Raw genomic sequence first — 12,171 nt, 5'->3', positions numbered from 1 at the left:
AAATTCTGACGCCTTCCCATGTTTATCAGTCAAGCATCTTTAGGTTCCGACTATTCTGACCAAGACACCTGTCTTTGAGGTAGAAGAGATTAATAGTCTGTCAACCAGTTGCACACCGGAATCGTACGCAGGTATTTACCGATATTCTCGCTTTGGCTGCTTCCTCATTCGTTAAACTAATTACTGGTAATTAAAGTTGACGAACCGTCGGATCAATGATTTATTCATCTGAAGTTCTTATCACCAAGCCGGATAGTCTGCCAACCAGCTGCATGCCATTCCAGAGTGGGTAGTCCGTGCCACAACTCACCGGAATCGCACGCAGGTATTACCGATAGTCTCTCTTTGGCTGCTTCCTCATTCATTAAACTAATTACTGGTAATTAAAGTTGACGAACCGTCGGAGGAATGATTTATTCATCCGTTGTTCTTATCACCAAGCCGGATAGACTGCAGGCTTGGTAAAATGTGATAAAAGCCCTCGTAAGAGTCATTTTCAGCAAATTCTTCGACAACTGCTTTGACATATGTAAACGGTCCTGATCACGGTAACGATGCTGCGTCTACTTGCTGTTCTGACGGTGGCTGCAGTAGGTCCCCTCAGCGTGGAGTGTGATGGACCGAGAGTCAGCATCTCTGGTCTCGGTGCTGTAGTAGGCGAAACTGTTCACTTCCAGCATCACTCCTACCCTTCCATAGATACTTATGTCGATGTCTACAGGGGTATCCCATATGTTGAGATGCCCGAGCGCTTCGGCAAGCCCCAACCTAAGAAACCGTGGTCTGGTGACTTTGACGCTTCTCAATTCGGGGCGGATTGCCCTCAGCCAGGTTCAAAAGCCGCCAGCGAAGACTGTCTTTTCATGAACATATGGGTACCTAACCCAAGGGTGAGTAGTTGTTTGAAATCAAAGCGACAGAATAAAGTCGATTATGCTCAGAGCTTTATTATGTCCTACTTCTCAAACGAGTTACTTGCATAAGTAGGGGAACATCATTGAATGCCTTAATGACCTACACTAAAATATAAGCTAAAGACGCCTTTCCATGTGTACGTTTTTGGTACGTGCGCAGCGTACGCGATGCTTTCATGCGTTTCACTCTCACAGACACAAAACACGTCTCCATACACACGTCAAAATCGGCCTGGGAGCAATGACAGACGCAACGCTTGGTGCATATGTTGAGGCGCATAAGAAAATGCACCTTAATCCGGCAGCAGGCATCAGAACCCCTCAGTTTTGCGTGGGCACCATGTTATTAGGGGGCGTTGAATATCTTTTAAAACCAGTATGTCTCATGTTGAAAAACATCGGTATTGGGTAGCGTACGTTTGCAGACAAACACCCTTTGTTAGTGTAAGCATACATAACACCTCGTCATAAAAACAGTGGTGTTTTCTCTTACTTTATATTTGTAGCCGAAATGTTCATCATCTTGTATCGTGATAGCTGTGTGAGGTTTTTAACACGATGTCTCAGTGAATTATTCTGCTACTTTTTACCGATGCCAGTCATAGTTTTAAGAATTAAAAATAGAGCAGCCTCTATGGGATTTTGTCGTGTGCCAGAATTCATGCATATGTCAAGTTTAAGAATGCGCCTGAATAGAATGAAAAATCCTTCGATTAGTCTTTAAAGGTGGCCTCACACTGGAGTTCAGGGGCGAATCCAGGAATTTCCCGAAAGGGGGGGGGGATCAGGTCAGAGATTTTTCGAAGTGTCTCATTTTTTTGGACAACCGGAAACGATGATGAAACATTATATGATGTACATGTACATTGTTTACAATGGTATTGGTGTACCCATAAGAAGTTATATTTTATTATAATCCCATTTTTAAAAGCCTCAGAGTGGGAGGGGGTTGGTTGCCTTCCAACTGAACTAGGTACGTGGCAATTGAATCGTCAGACAAGAGCTGTGAATTGTACGTATTGATTTTCACCAACGGCAATAAGTTCACATGGGAGGCTTTCACCCCTGAACAAATATTTCCCGAGCCACCTCCCCCAGCAAAAAATCCTGCATCCATCCCACGAAATTTTCTGATATCCTTGTGTCTCAAGTTCACTTTTAGTGGTATATCTCATATAACATCACATTTGTTTAGCCATCAAAGGCTGCTGTCATGTTGTATATCCACGGAGGAGCGTTCATATCGGGCTCCGGGTCAATGGAGACTTACAATGGGGTAGCTCTGGCAGCCTACCATGATGTCATCGTCGTCAACTTCAACTACAGACTGGGCGTGTTTGGTTTCCTCAGCACAGGTTGGTTTGACTATTTACCAAGGTACAAATGGGGTACCAAAGGGGGCAGAATAATGAACCACAAATTCTCATTAGACTGATCCAACATGTGTACAATGATCTTTGATAAAATTAATTGAGAAAAAAAAAGATTACATCGTTGTCATTTGTTCCATCAATCTATTTTGAGTACTTGCGATCCGAAAAGAATGTCTGAAATATTATTTTAACATGTAGCAGAAGAAGTAGCCAATAATTATGCACAGCATTTATTCCGTTCAGGTTACTAAGGCCCCCCCCCATAAAAATTTTAATCTGTATCCAATCCTGATGTTGGATTTCGTACCAAACCTTGCTTGCAGGGGACAACGAACTCCCTGGTAACTATGGAATGTGGGATCAACTGGAAGCATTGAAATGGGTCAAAAACCACATAGCTGGTGAGTTCAGACGAAAATACTGCCGTTATGAAAACCAGACCAAGTATTTTGAAATGCACAAGTTAGTGATTAATCTCAAATAAACCTTCCTCTCAATCTTAAACTCACCTGTTTTGAGAAACCATTGTTTGTTCACACTAATGATATGTGGAGTTCAGCGGGGTGTTGGAGTTGAGGGATGACTCAAAAGCGAATGCTGCTTCGGTCTAATTCAACATGATGTTGGGGTGAAAATGTATCAAACGCTTTACTCAGAGTCCCGACATCCTTGCTTTTATTTCGTGGTGTTGGTTTGTTATAGGGTTGTGATGCTAATCGATAAATTATCATTAATATTTGCTGAAACAATGGGAGGAGGCCTGCCTCCCCGCTGGATGAGTCACTGATAGAGTTCTTTTGTGACTGCTCCCTCCGAGGATTATCTTATAGTATTTACCGAATCTCGTCACAGATTTTGGAGGGGACGACGATAAGATCACTATCTTTGGAGAAAGTGCTGGGTCTGCGTCAGTTAGTCTCATGACATTAGCTAAGCAATCTTGGGGTTTCTACAACAGGGCTATCATGCAGGTATGTTGACAAAGGTGCCTTACAATACGTTCCCAAATGTCTAAGATGAATACAGAGGAATTTTAGAATAATGGGTAGAGGCAGACATGGAAAGGAAATTAGCACCATGGACGATTTTATCCTCAGGATTGTTATACATTCCTCTTAAATATATCTTACATGACACTTTTTCATGATTGCAAAACACCCCTATTGGCTTTGTTGAAAGGGTATTTTACCAAAGCGTTGTCATTTTCCACAGCAAAATAACGCACCGATACTATGGTGCCATTTCCGGTAGACGCCGTTCATCTTTAGGGAGTTCTCTTGATCAAATTATGAACGTAGATTCTTCCCCTTGGAATTCTTTTATTTGGTAACTCCACAACAGTGTTTGAGAAATAGAAATGTCCAAAGTTTTGGCCAATTGGTGCTTCAGTTGCCGTAACATCAAGGGGTTCCTCTTGAAAGAACAATGCATTTTTGCTGAAGAATGTACAAACCTTACCATCACGAAGCCACAAAGAAAGTGTGAAATTTGGCTGAATAGGACACAAAGGTGAGTTTTCAAGAAATGCTTTGAGAAAATCACTTCCCTGGGACGTTTTAATGAGATCACGACCAACGAAGCTATTAGACGTGTTGTCTTTCTGGCTGCCAGTTAGTGATTAATTTCTCCCGTGTAATTTCTTTTTCTTCAGAGCGGGACAGCCTCCTCTCCCTGGAGTGTACTAGACCCAACAACAGCTCGGGACCACGCTTTCAAACTCGGTCGGCTTGCTCAGTGTGGGGAATCTATCAGCAGTTCCAGCCTTCTCAGTTGCCTGAAGCAGAAATCAACAAGTGATCTCGTGGTCGTTATGAACGTTGTAAGACTGAAAGCCTTCCTGTCAAAACAATTAGCTCAGTAGTCGCCTAATAACACAGTATATCCCAAAAGGTGTCTATCTCAATCATCAATGCATTTGGATGAACAAGACCTACAAGTACATTGTTTTATTTGTGCATAATGAACACTCCTGATCCTTGCCTAAGCGGTCCGTATACGTTTTGTTTATTCGTTTTTTGATTTGAAAAGAAACAACAACAATTAAAGATACGTCGGTCCTCGTTTTTCAATTTAGAAAAGAAATCTAAAATCGAAAGAAAAGATCAATTGAAAGCAAAAAGTGGGAGAGGACGGACAAAATAATTTTTCGTTTTCCATATTGAAACAATAAAAGCGAACAATTTCCTTTTAAGTTTCATTTTGATCCGAATTTAGTTCCACTGCAGGACATGAAATTCGCAGTAGGCGGGGAGGTACTAGGTAGTCACTGCCTCCTTAAATAAAGCATGGCGTCACTAATTAAGTCCAAGAAGTGCAGCATGCCAAATGTCTGTTATTTTGTAAACATTTAACGTGATAAAAATTGTGCAAAAGCTGATATCATTATGTAGAAAAATATGAGTAATTCTTTAGACTTGTAATGTATGTAGGGAAATCGAAAAAGAGAGGTAATTTATTTACGTCCAAAGTTTGTGAATGATATCGCTAGCGCACTTCCCCTTGCCTTGAGCTGGACCAAGAAAGGGCGCTGTTTTCTTAGCATTGGAGGCTCCATACGTCGGAACTGAACTTCGCTGTTTAACGAACAGCTAGGAAATGCACGTTTTACGGTCTTGAATTGAATACACCCAACCAACATGACTCTGTTTAAACCGATGAGAGAATGGTTCTGCTCAAGGCGGATAAGATAGACGTTAGCCAACTGTGAGAATTTTTTAGTGGGTTGCTCCTCTTCGTTTTTTGGAAGCAACGGCTTCATCGTAGTCCTCTATTTCAGCACTGCTTTATTCATTCTAATTTAGCGGGCTACAATCAAGCAATGACGTGTCCTCCCTTAAAAATGGAAACTGAACAGTTTTTCCACTGCAACAAATGCTTTGGTAGATTTTGACGTTATTGTTTTTCACACTGAAAAACGAAACACAAAATGATTGTCGTTTTTTGTTCAAATTTTTGTTTTTATTGGTTCATTTTTATTTTTTGAAAAACGAGAAATGACTTGCTTTTCACTTTTTGGTTTTCTCTTTCAAATTGCTAAAAAGGACTTATTTCACTTTTCGTTTGTTTTCATTTTCAAATCATAATATGGACGAACAAAACTTTTTTGGACATACTGTACAGTATATGTCACGCTGGTCTATGTGCTCAGTATGACAATAATAAAATATATTTATATCAATATCCTCGTATTAGTCTTTATGGTATCAAAAAGGAACATATCAAGTTTCACTTTTTGGATGGAAATTAATAGTAAACATGTCTCCTCAACAAATTAATGGTTCGATTTGTCTGCTATCCAGTGATGTTGCAGCTGAAACCACGCTCACTTACACGGTGTGGCAATGGAACCAGAAGTACAACAAAGTTGCTGCATTAGCCAATCGTTGTTCTTAATAATCAGTAAAGTGTGCGCAAGTATGACAAATCACTAACAAATCTTCACTGATACTACCAATTGATAACACTGTCATTTCCTCCGTTTCCGATTGTGTAAAGACTTCGCACTAGTCGAAATTACGTTCCGATCCGAACCTTGTCAATTGCAAACTTTTTTCCTGCAGATATTACGTGACGCCGTGAAGGCAAAGACTAACATCATCCCGTTTGTGCCTACTATCGACAGAGAATTTCTCACCGAAAATCCGGCAGAGCTGTACAAACGTGGAGAGTTCAAGAAGACCGATGTTATGATCGGTACCATGAGGGATGAAGGTGCCATGATAGCATTTGAAGCCTTCCTTCCCCGCTCCATACTTGGAGATCTTTTAATCACCGAGAAGATTTTTGATGAGCGTCTTAGTGACTACATCTACATCAAGCACGACCAGGCGATGGTGGACCTAATCCGAGAACACTACGTGGACCCAGGTCAGTCCAAGTACTTCCGGCCGTTTTCGAGTCTGACTGGCGACGAGGCCTTCGTCTGCCCCACCGATGCTGTCGCTAAAGCCTTTGCTTCGGCCAACTCCAATACCTACTTGTACCAGATGACCCATGTTTCGTCGTTCCATCTCTTGCCCCTGCCCTTTAATGATATTGTTCCTCACGGTGATGACCTCGCGTATGTCTTTGGCAGCGCATTCATGCAAGGTTTAGATCGACCAGTCTCATTGACAGAGGAAGAGATTGGTATGTCGGCAGATATGATGAGATACTGGACCAACTTTGCCAAAACTGGGTAAGAAAAGCATAGTGTTTCATACTGTGGAATGAATTGGGGGGGTTGTAGTGACCTTTTCCAATCAAGACACCCAGAATGAACATTTTGGAGTGTGATAAGTTTACATGCAGCTGTTCGTTGTATAAGAGTGTTATGTTGTGAGATAACCTTAATATGCTCAGACAACACAATTTGCAAAGACCTGGCTAGGGTGGACTTGCATAGTCCTAGTGTGAAGCGATTATCAGTCGCTCTTTGTATGAAAATTATACCAAAGGGATACACCGTTTTGGAGCTTCCATTCCCGTTTTCTTTTCTCTATCAATGAGTGGCGTACATTCGTGTCAGAAAGTGGGGGAAATTGGACAGTGTGTTGGGGGGGGGACTGACACCATATTACTCTATAGAGTGCGGTATGTTCGTAATACAGAAGTGTGTATTACGTTTATGGAAAATCTTACATTACACTGGCATATTTATGGCCACAAGAAAGTGGGTAAATGATGCAATAGCCCATGGCGCAAATCCCGGGGGTGGAGCATAATCCCCTCACTTTTTGATGGGGAGGGGGTGTTGAATCATCCCCCTTTTCATGCTGAGAAAAAAATAAGGCCCATTGTGAAGACATTTCGGACTTCCCAGCTACCAAAATGTAATCAACAGCACTCAGTAAAGGAGAACTTTTTAAAAATGCCACGCTATTCTGATATAAGTTCATGTAACACATGTACATCTTTCATCGTTCTTGACCACACAAACCAAATTTATGGTGAAAATGTTCCCTTCTCACTTGTGATTTACAAGTTTAAAAACATTGTTAAGGCAATAGGGAGGATTCGAACCTGAGACGGAGGATTTTAAGTTGGGAGTATTTCCAACCAATCCACACATCCGTTGCAAAGTTCTGGTGAATTTAATACTCTTGTACTCACTATACAACCGCTCATTATTAAAAGCCTTGGACAAAATTTGAATAATGCAAAAAGCACAGAAGGCCCCCTCTTTTGAAAACGTCGGATTTTTTGTTTGGGAAAAGAAAATACGCAGCTGGAAAAGTCAGTCCCCCCACAATTCCCCAGCCCGCTTCCCTCAATTACCGGCTTAAATCTACGCCACTATAATAGCCCATACTTCGCTCAACACCTGAAGGAGTATAAAACCCCATCACCCGAGATTTACGCCCATACCATCCTGACTTTGCCTGGCGTCTATTCTCAAAATCCTGCGTCAAACATTTTTGTCTGTATCCATTTATAATTACAACCACTTGTATTCTTGCATTATATCAGCAATCCTAACATGGAAAGTAAGAGAGGTGTAGCAAGGGTCAGTTCCAAGACATGGCATAAGTTCAACGCACAGACCTTATACTACAAAGACTTATCGCCGTCAATGGTGGATAGACAGCGTCTCCGACAGGACGAGTGCTATCTCTGGAACGTACAACTCCCACAGATGGTCCCCAGGTATACTCACTGTTTTCTGCTTTTCGTCTTAATACACAAACTACACGGATTAAAGCAGGGACGGATCTAGCTATCAGGAAATGGGGGGGGGTGATGGGCGTACTGAAGGGGTGCCCTGCTAAGGGGATTTACTGGAAGTCGATGTAATTGTTTTAACTACAGATGGATAGATGGACAGTGCAATTCTCGTCCAGGAATGTTTTTTCTTGTGGTAGACCTACTCATTTTCTTTTCTTTTTTTCATTGGGACTTCCATTTAGTCCACGGCTGAACGGGGATTGCACCCTTCCACCCCCCTCTAGATCCGCCTCTGTAAAGGGTGGCTTTTGAATTTTAAACAGGGTAGAAAATGAAATAAAATGAAAGGCTTTGATTAACTAATGTTATACGCATATGGACTAGCAATGAGGTGACTAGTGCACGTCTATGTTGGCCTCGGGAAATAGGCCCCTCTTGTGGTCACTCACAGGCCCGAGAGGGCATTGGCGTGCACTGATGACCGAATTTGGCAAGTCCATATGTATTTTATAACACACCTCCAAATAGACAAATATTCTTTCAGGGTCTTAACTGTTTTAATTCAACTTTCAATAGCACTTCAGAAATTGCAAACAACTTAAAGATTCATTTTAGTGTCCCTTGAGCTAGTATAATTTTGAGTTGCTATACTTAACAAGGAAAATAATTTTTCCACGGTTTTAACTGTTTAGATCAAACCTTTCACTTTTCAACCTCTAGAGAGCGCAATAACTAGTGAAAGATTTTCAAGACTGGGTGCATTCCACCAAATGGTCGTATTTCTGCGCGCAAACTCGTTACTTATTTTATAATCCCAAGGGGGTTTTTACAATAAGACATGCCATAACCAGAAAGGATTATAGAAATATTTCTATAAATCCCGAAACTGAAACTGATAGTATCCAGTTCGGAATATTTCTTTCACAAAAAGCCCCAAATTGCGGGCCTATTTTGGATAGAAGCGGGCGACTATATTCAGAGCTGAGCGCATCGTTTTACTACTATATTTTAGGGGTATCCACGGAGAAAGGCCAAGAAAACAAATTTTCGTGGCTAACCCCCATAAAATTGAAACGAAAAGTGATCTTCTGGCCATAATCTTGAATTTCAATTGAAAAAGCGGAGGCCAACCTCTTCACGAGAATCAACAGGCAGCGCCCTTTCGGTCTAATTTGACTGTTTTCTATGGGCGCGTATTTGGTGTAGTGTAACCTAGTACTTGACCGGGCACACTACTCGTCTCTGGAATTGACGCGCACGCAAAGTTAAGGCGCGAGTCGAGTCATGCTGAAGTTAAATTCATGTACTACCCCACATTAGTGAACCACACGTGCCCTTATTTCAGCCAACTAGGATAGAGAACCAGGAATAGGTGTGCTATACCAAAACGATTTTGTCGGCCTCGGGAAATAAGACCCTCTTCTGGTCACTCACAGTCCCTCGGGGACATAGACGTGCTTTAGTTACCTCATTGCCAGTCCATATGTGGATGTATTAATACACGGTCAAGTTGCACGTTGTTGAATAGACACTTCCACTAATACATTCTTATTTATGTGCGCATGCGCATGAATGGCACGTAGAGGCAAAAAGTTTGAGCGGCCCATTCCTGCCATTGAAAAGTGTACAGGGGCACAACTGTCAGCGTCATTTGCTCTCAGCTTCTGCCCTTTTTTAACTGTCGTCTTCAGAAAACTCTCAAAATCATTACAGCTATTACTTTCGGGTTTGAGAGGAATTTTGTACAGCAAAATAAAAACGCGATAAATGTTCGTTTGAAGCTCACGAAGGCGAAAGAAATCAGTAGCGTTCGTTTCTGTGTGAGCTATAAAACAATTGTGCAACTCGTTAGGGTATCTTCCATTATTCCCGGTCGACAACATACCTAGCAAAACAAATCTTAACAATGTTAAACAATCTGAAGCTAGCCCGCAATTCATCTTGCGTTCAACCCACGAATTAGCTTAGTACGAGTGGTGCATAGTACCCAGAAGTAGGCCTATGTAACTATCAAATTGGACACGGTCGGAAAGAAGTCTTGTCAATTTCTGTTGACCTCATGCGCTCGGGGATAATGAAAAGGCTGCTTTTTTATTCAGTGCAGAGTAAAATAGTTTTAGACCAGAAAGTAATAGCTATAATAATTTTAGAAGATTTTCCGAAGATTAAAGTGAAAAATTTGTTTCCCTGTACATTTTCAATGGGCTGCTCAAGCCTTTGATTCTACATGCCATTTATGCTCATGCACACATAAATTAGAATTTATTAGTGGAAGGGTCTATAGAGAGACTGCTTGAAGTATTTATGAATAAATCATAATGGTCACCTTAATTGCATAACAGGTTCTACATTTTACGAGGTCATGGGAACAAAAGAAAGGAAAAAGCGCTTGCTTGCATAGTGAAATAGCCAAGGGAAATGATTGAGTGTGTGCCTGGCTTGAATCGGAGAGGGTTCTGTTTATCCCTTTTCTTCTGTCTGCTTCCTATGGGAAAAGATCAGTTTTGAGAGGTTATTAATTTATTGTCCAAATTCGTAGCCTTGACCTTTGCTTTATCCAAGGAGAAGAAACGCTCACGGCAACATGTTACCGACTTTAGCCTCACTTATCAGTGTGGTACCTATTTCATTTTAACGTCACCCTGCCAGGTTTCTTTGAAAAGCCTTATTTAATTACAGTGGCTTGTTGCCAGATAGGATCTTAAATTGCTAAATGAAAATATTGAATCAGCCACATGGTTTATCTAAACAACTCCAGTTGCATAAATTTCCCAAATGACGTCTCCAAAGTTTTCGTCTTAATTAATATTGTAATTTGTAACGCTTTATAATCGTGCTGTAACGTAACGCAACAAACATTTTCTGCTCCTTTCTTACCTGTAGTGAACGCAACGAAGAAGTGCCATCCCAGCAAGAGATCACGGATGACTTACCGGAGCCGAACAACTTACCGATACCGGGCAACCTCCTGACAATTATGCTCATTGGTCGCAACTGAAATGGTAGAGTGGCATGGGCCGCAGGGCAAGTCATGCCAGTACTGGCTTTTTTTTTTCATCTGCTCAAAGAGTTGGGTCTGCTTGATTATTTTTCTTTCTAATTACTCAAATCCTAAAGATGGTTTCGAATTGTGCTTTGATTTATATGCATCAGATTTCTTCAAGCATTCCAACATTTCTTTTTGTCTCTTATTCTGAGTCCAAATGTGCGATTGGGAGTCCCACTAGAATTCTACAAAAAACGTTCGATTCCAGTGAAGTTTGTTGATAATTTATAATAACAAATTTTAGATATGGTAAAACTGGAGCTTTCTCTGCGAGGATTAATTTTCATGTCCTGTGCAAAGCGGTCTCTTTCTTTTGCCCAAGAGTTTTAGCCCTAAAAGACTTCAAGCTCCAAGGATACTAGTGACAGCCTATACGTTTAGTACCTGAACCGCAAACATTGCTTAACTGGGCGTACTTTCTCAATCCGGGCCTTCTCAGTATATCGTATGGGTCGTTTTAAAATGTTATAGTTGCAGTATACTACAGTTTGGCTATTACTTTGAGAACTGCCCACTAAAAGTTAAAACCTCATCAACTTTTTTTTCTGTTAGGAAACGAATGTTTAAAGGTATTTCCGGCAATTGGGTCATTCTTCTCCACCACTCAGCTCGGATATGATACAATATTGGATGCCCCCCCCCAAAAAAAAACAATTGATGCAGGGTTGAAACACGGTAACAAATCTGCTTGATTAATAAATATGAAGAATGTTAAATCTCATTACTTTTTAAAGCCAAAGTCTGAAGCACATTAAGTTCACATTAGAGTCATTTAGATGACAAATTCCTATTGTATTTTGGCTCTCGTATTATGTTTTAATCTTCAAATAAAGCATGATTTTCGTAATTTAATTGAGACAAACGTGAAAAATAAAAATAAAAAGGCATAGCAAAAAAATACAGTTTTGTATATTTTGTCCTTCATTGCATACTCCATAGGTTATATGAGGTCATTTTGTAGTTTATATATCAACTTGAAAAATTCTGTTGGAACTAGTGTCATGTTTGAACAATACAGCAGTGCAAAACTGACTCATCGAGAAAATGAAGACGATTTAATACAAAAATCTTGACTTCTTTCAAATGCCAAAGAAATTGAAAACACGAAAGGAAACAGCACACAACAACCAAAGATTGCGTTTGTCTTTATTAAAAGTGTTTATGCGCCAGTTTGCTTATTTTGGGGGGGCATTCG

The 12,171-nt window shown here is 40.7% G+C and overlaps 1 protein-coding gene across 1 annotated transcript; it reads left to right on the top strand.

The window, feature by feature from the left end:
• The first annotated feature begins 491 nt into the window (after window positions 1-491).
• LOC147796767 (acetylcholinesterase-like) lies at window positions 492-11,876 on the top strand. The gene is made up of 8 exons (XM_087146088.1): window positions 492-890; window positions 2,110-2,269; window positions 2,611-2,688; window positions 3,140-3,258; window positions 3,939-4,106; window positions 5,848-6,464; window positions 7,736-7,912; window positions 10,814-11,876. The coding sequence occupies exons 1-8, from the start codon at window positions 555-557 to the stop codon at window positions 10,926-10,928; spliced, it is 1,770 nt and encodes a 589-aa protein (XP_087002214.1). The 5' UTR covers window positions 492-554; the 3' UTR covers window positions 10,929-11,876.
• Window positions 11,877-12,171: the final 295 nt, after the last annotated feature.

The sequence above is a fragment of the Acanthaster planci genome, linkage group LG14 (assembly GCF_054643075.1).
Source record: "Acanthaster planci isolate LZ-2023a linkage group LG14, COTS_SCS, whole genome shotgun sequence".
Lineage (NCBI taxonomy): Eukaryota > Metazoa > Echinodermata > Asteroidea > Valvatida > Acanthasteridae > Acanthaster > Acanthaster planci.
Note: the sequence above shows the minus strand (reverse complement) of the source record. Positions and strands in the feature narration are given on the sequence as shown.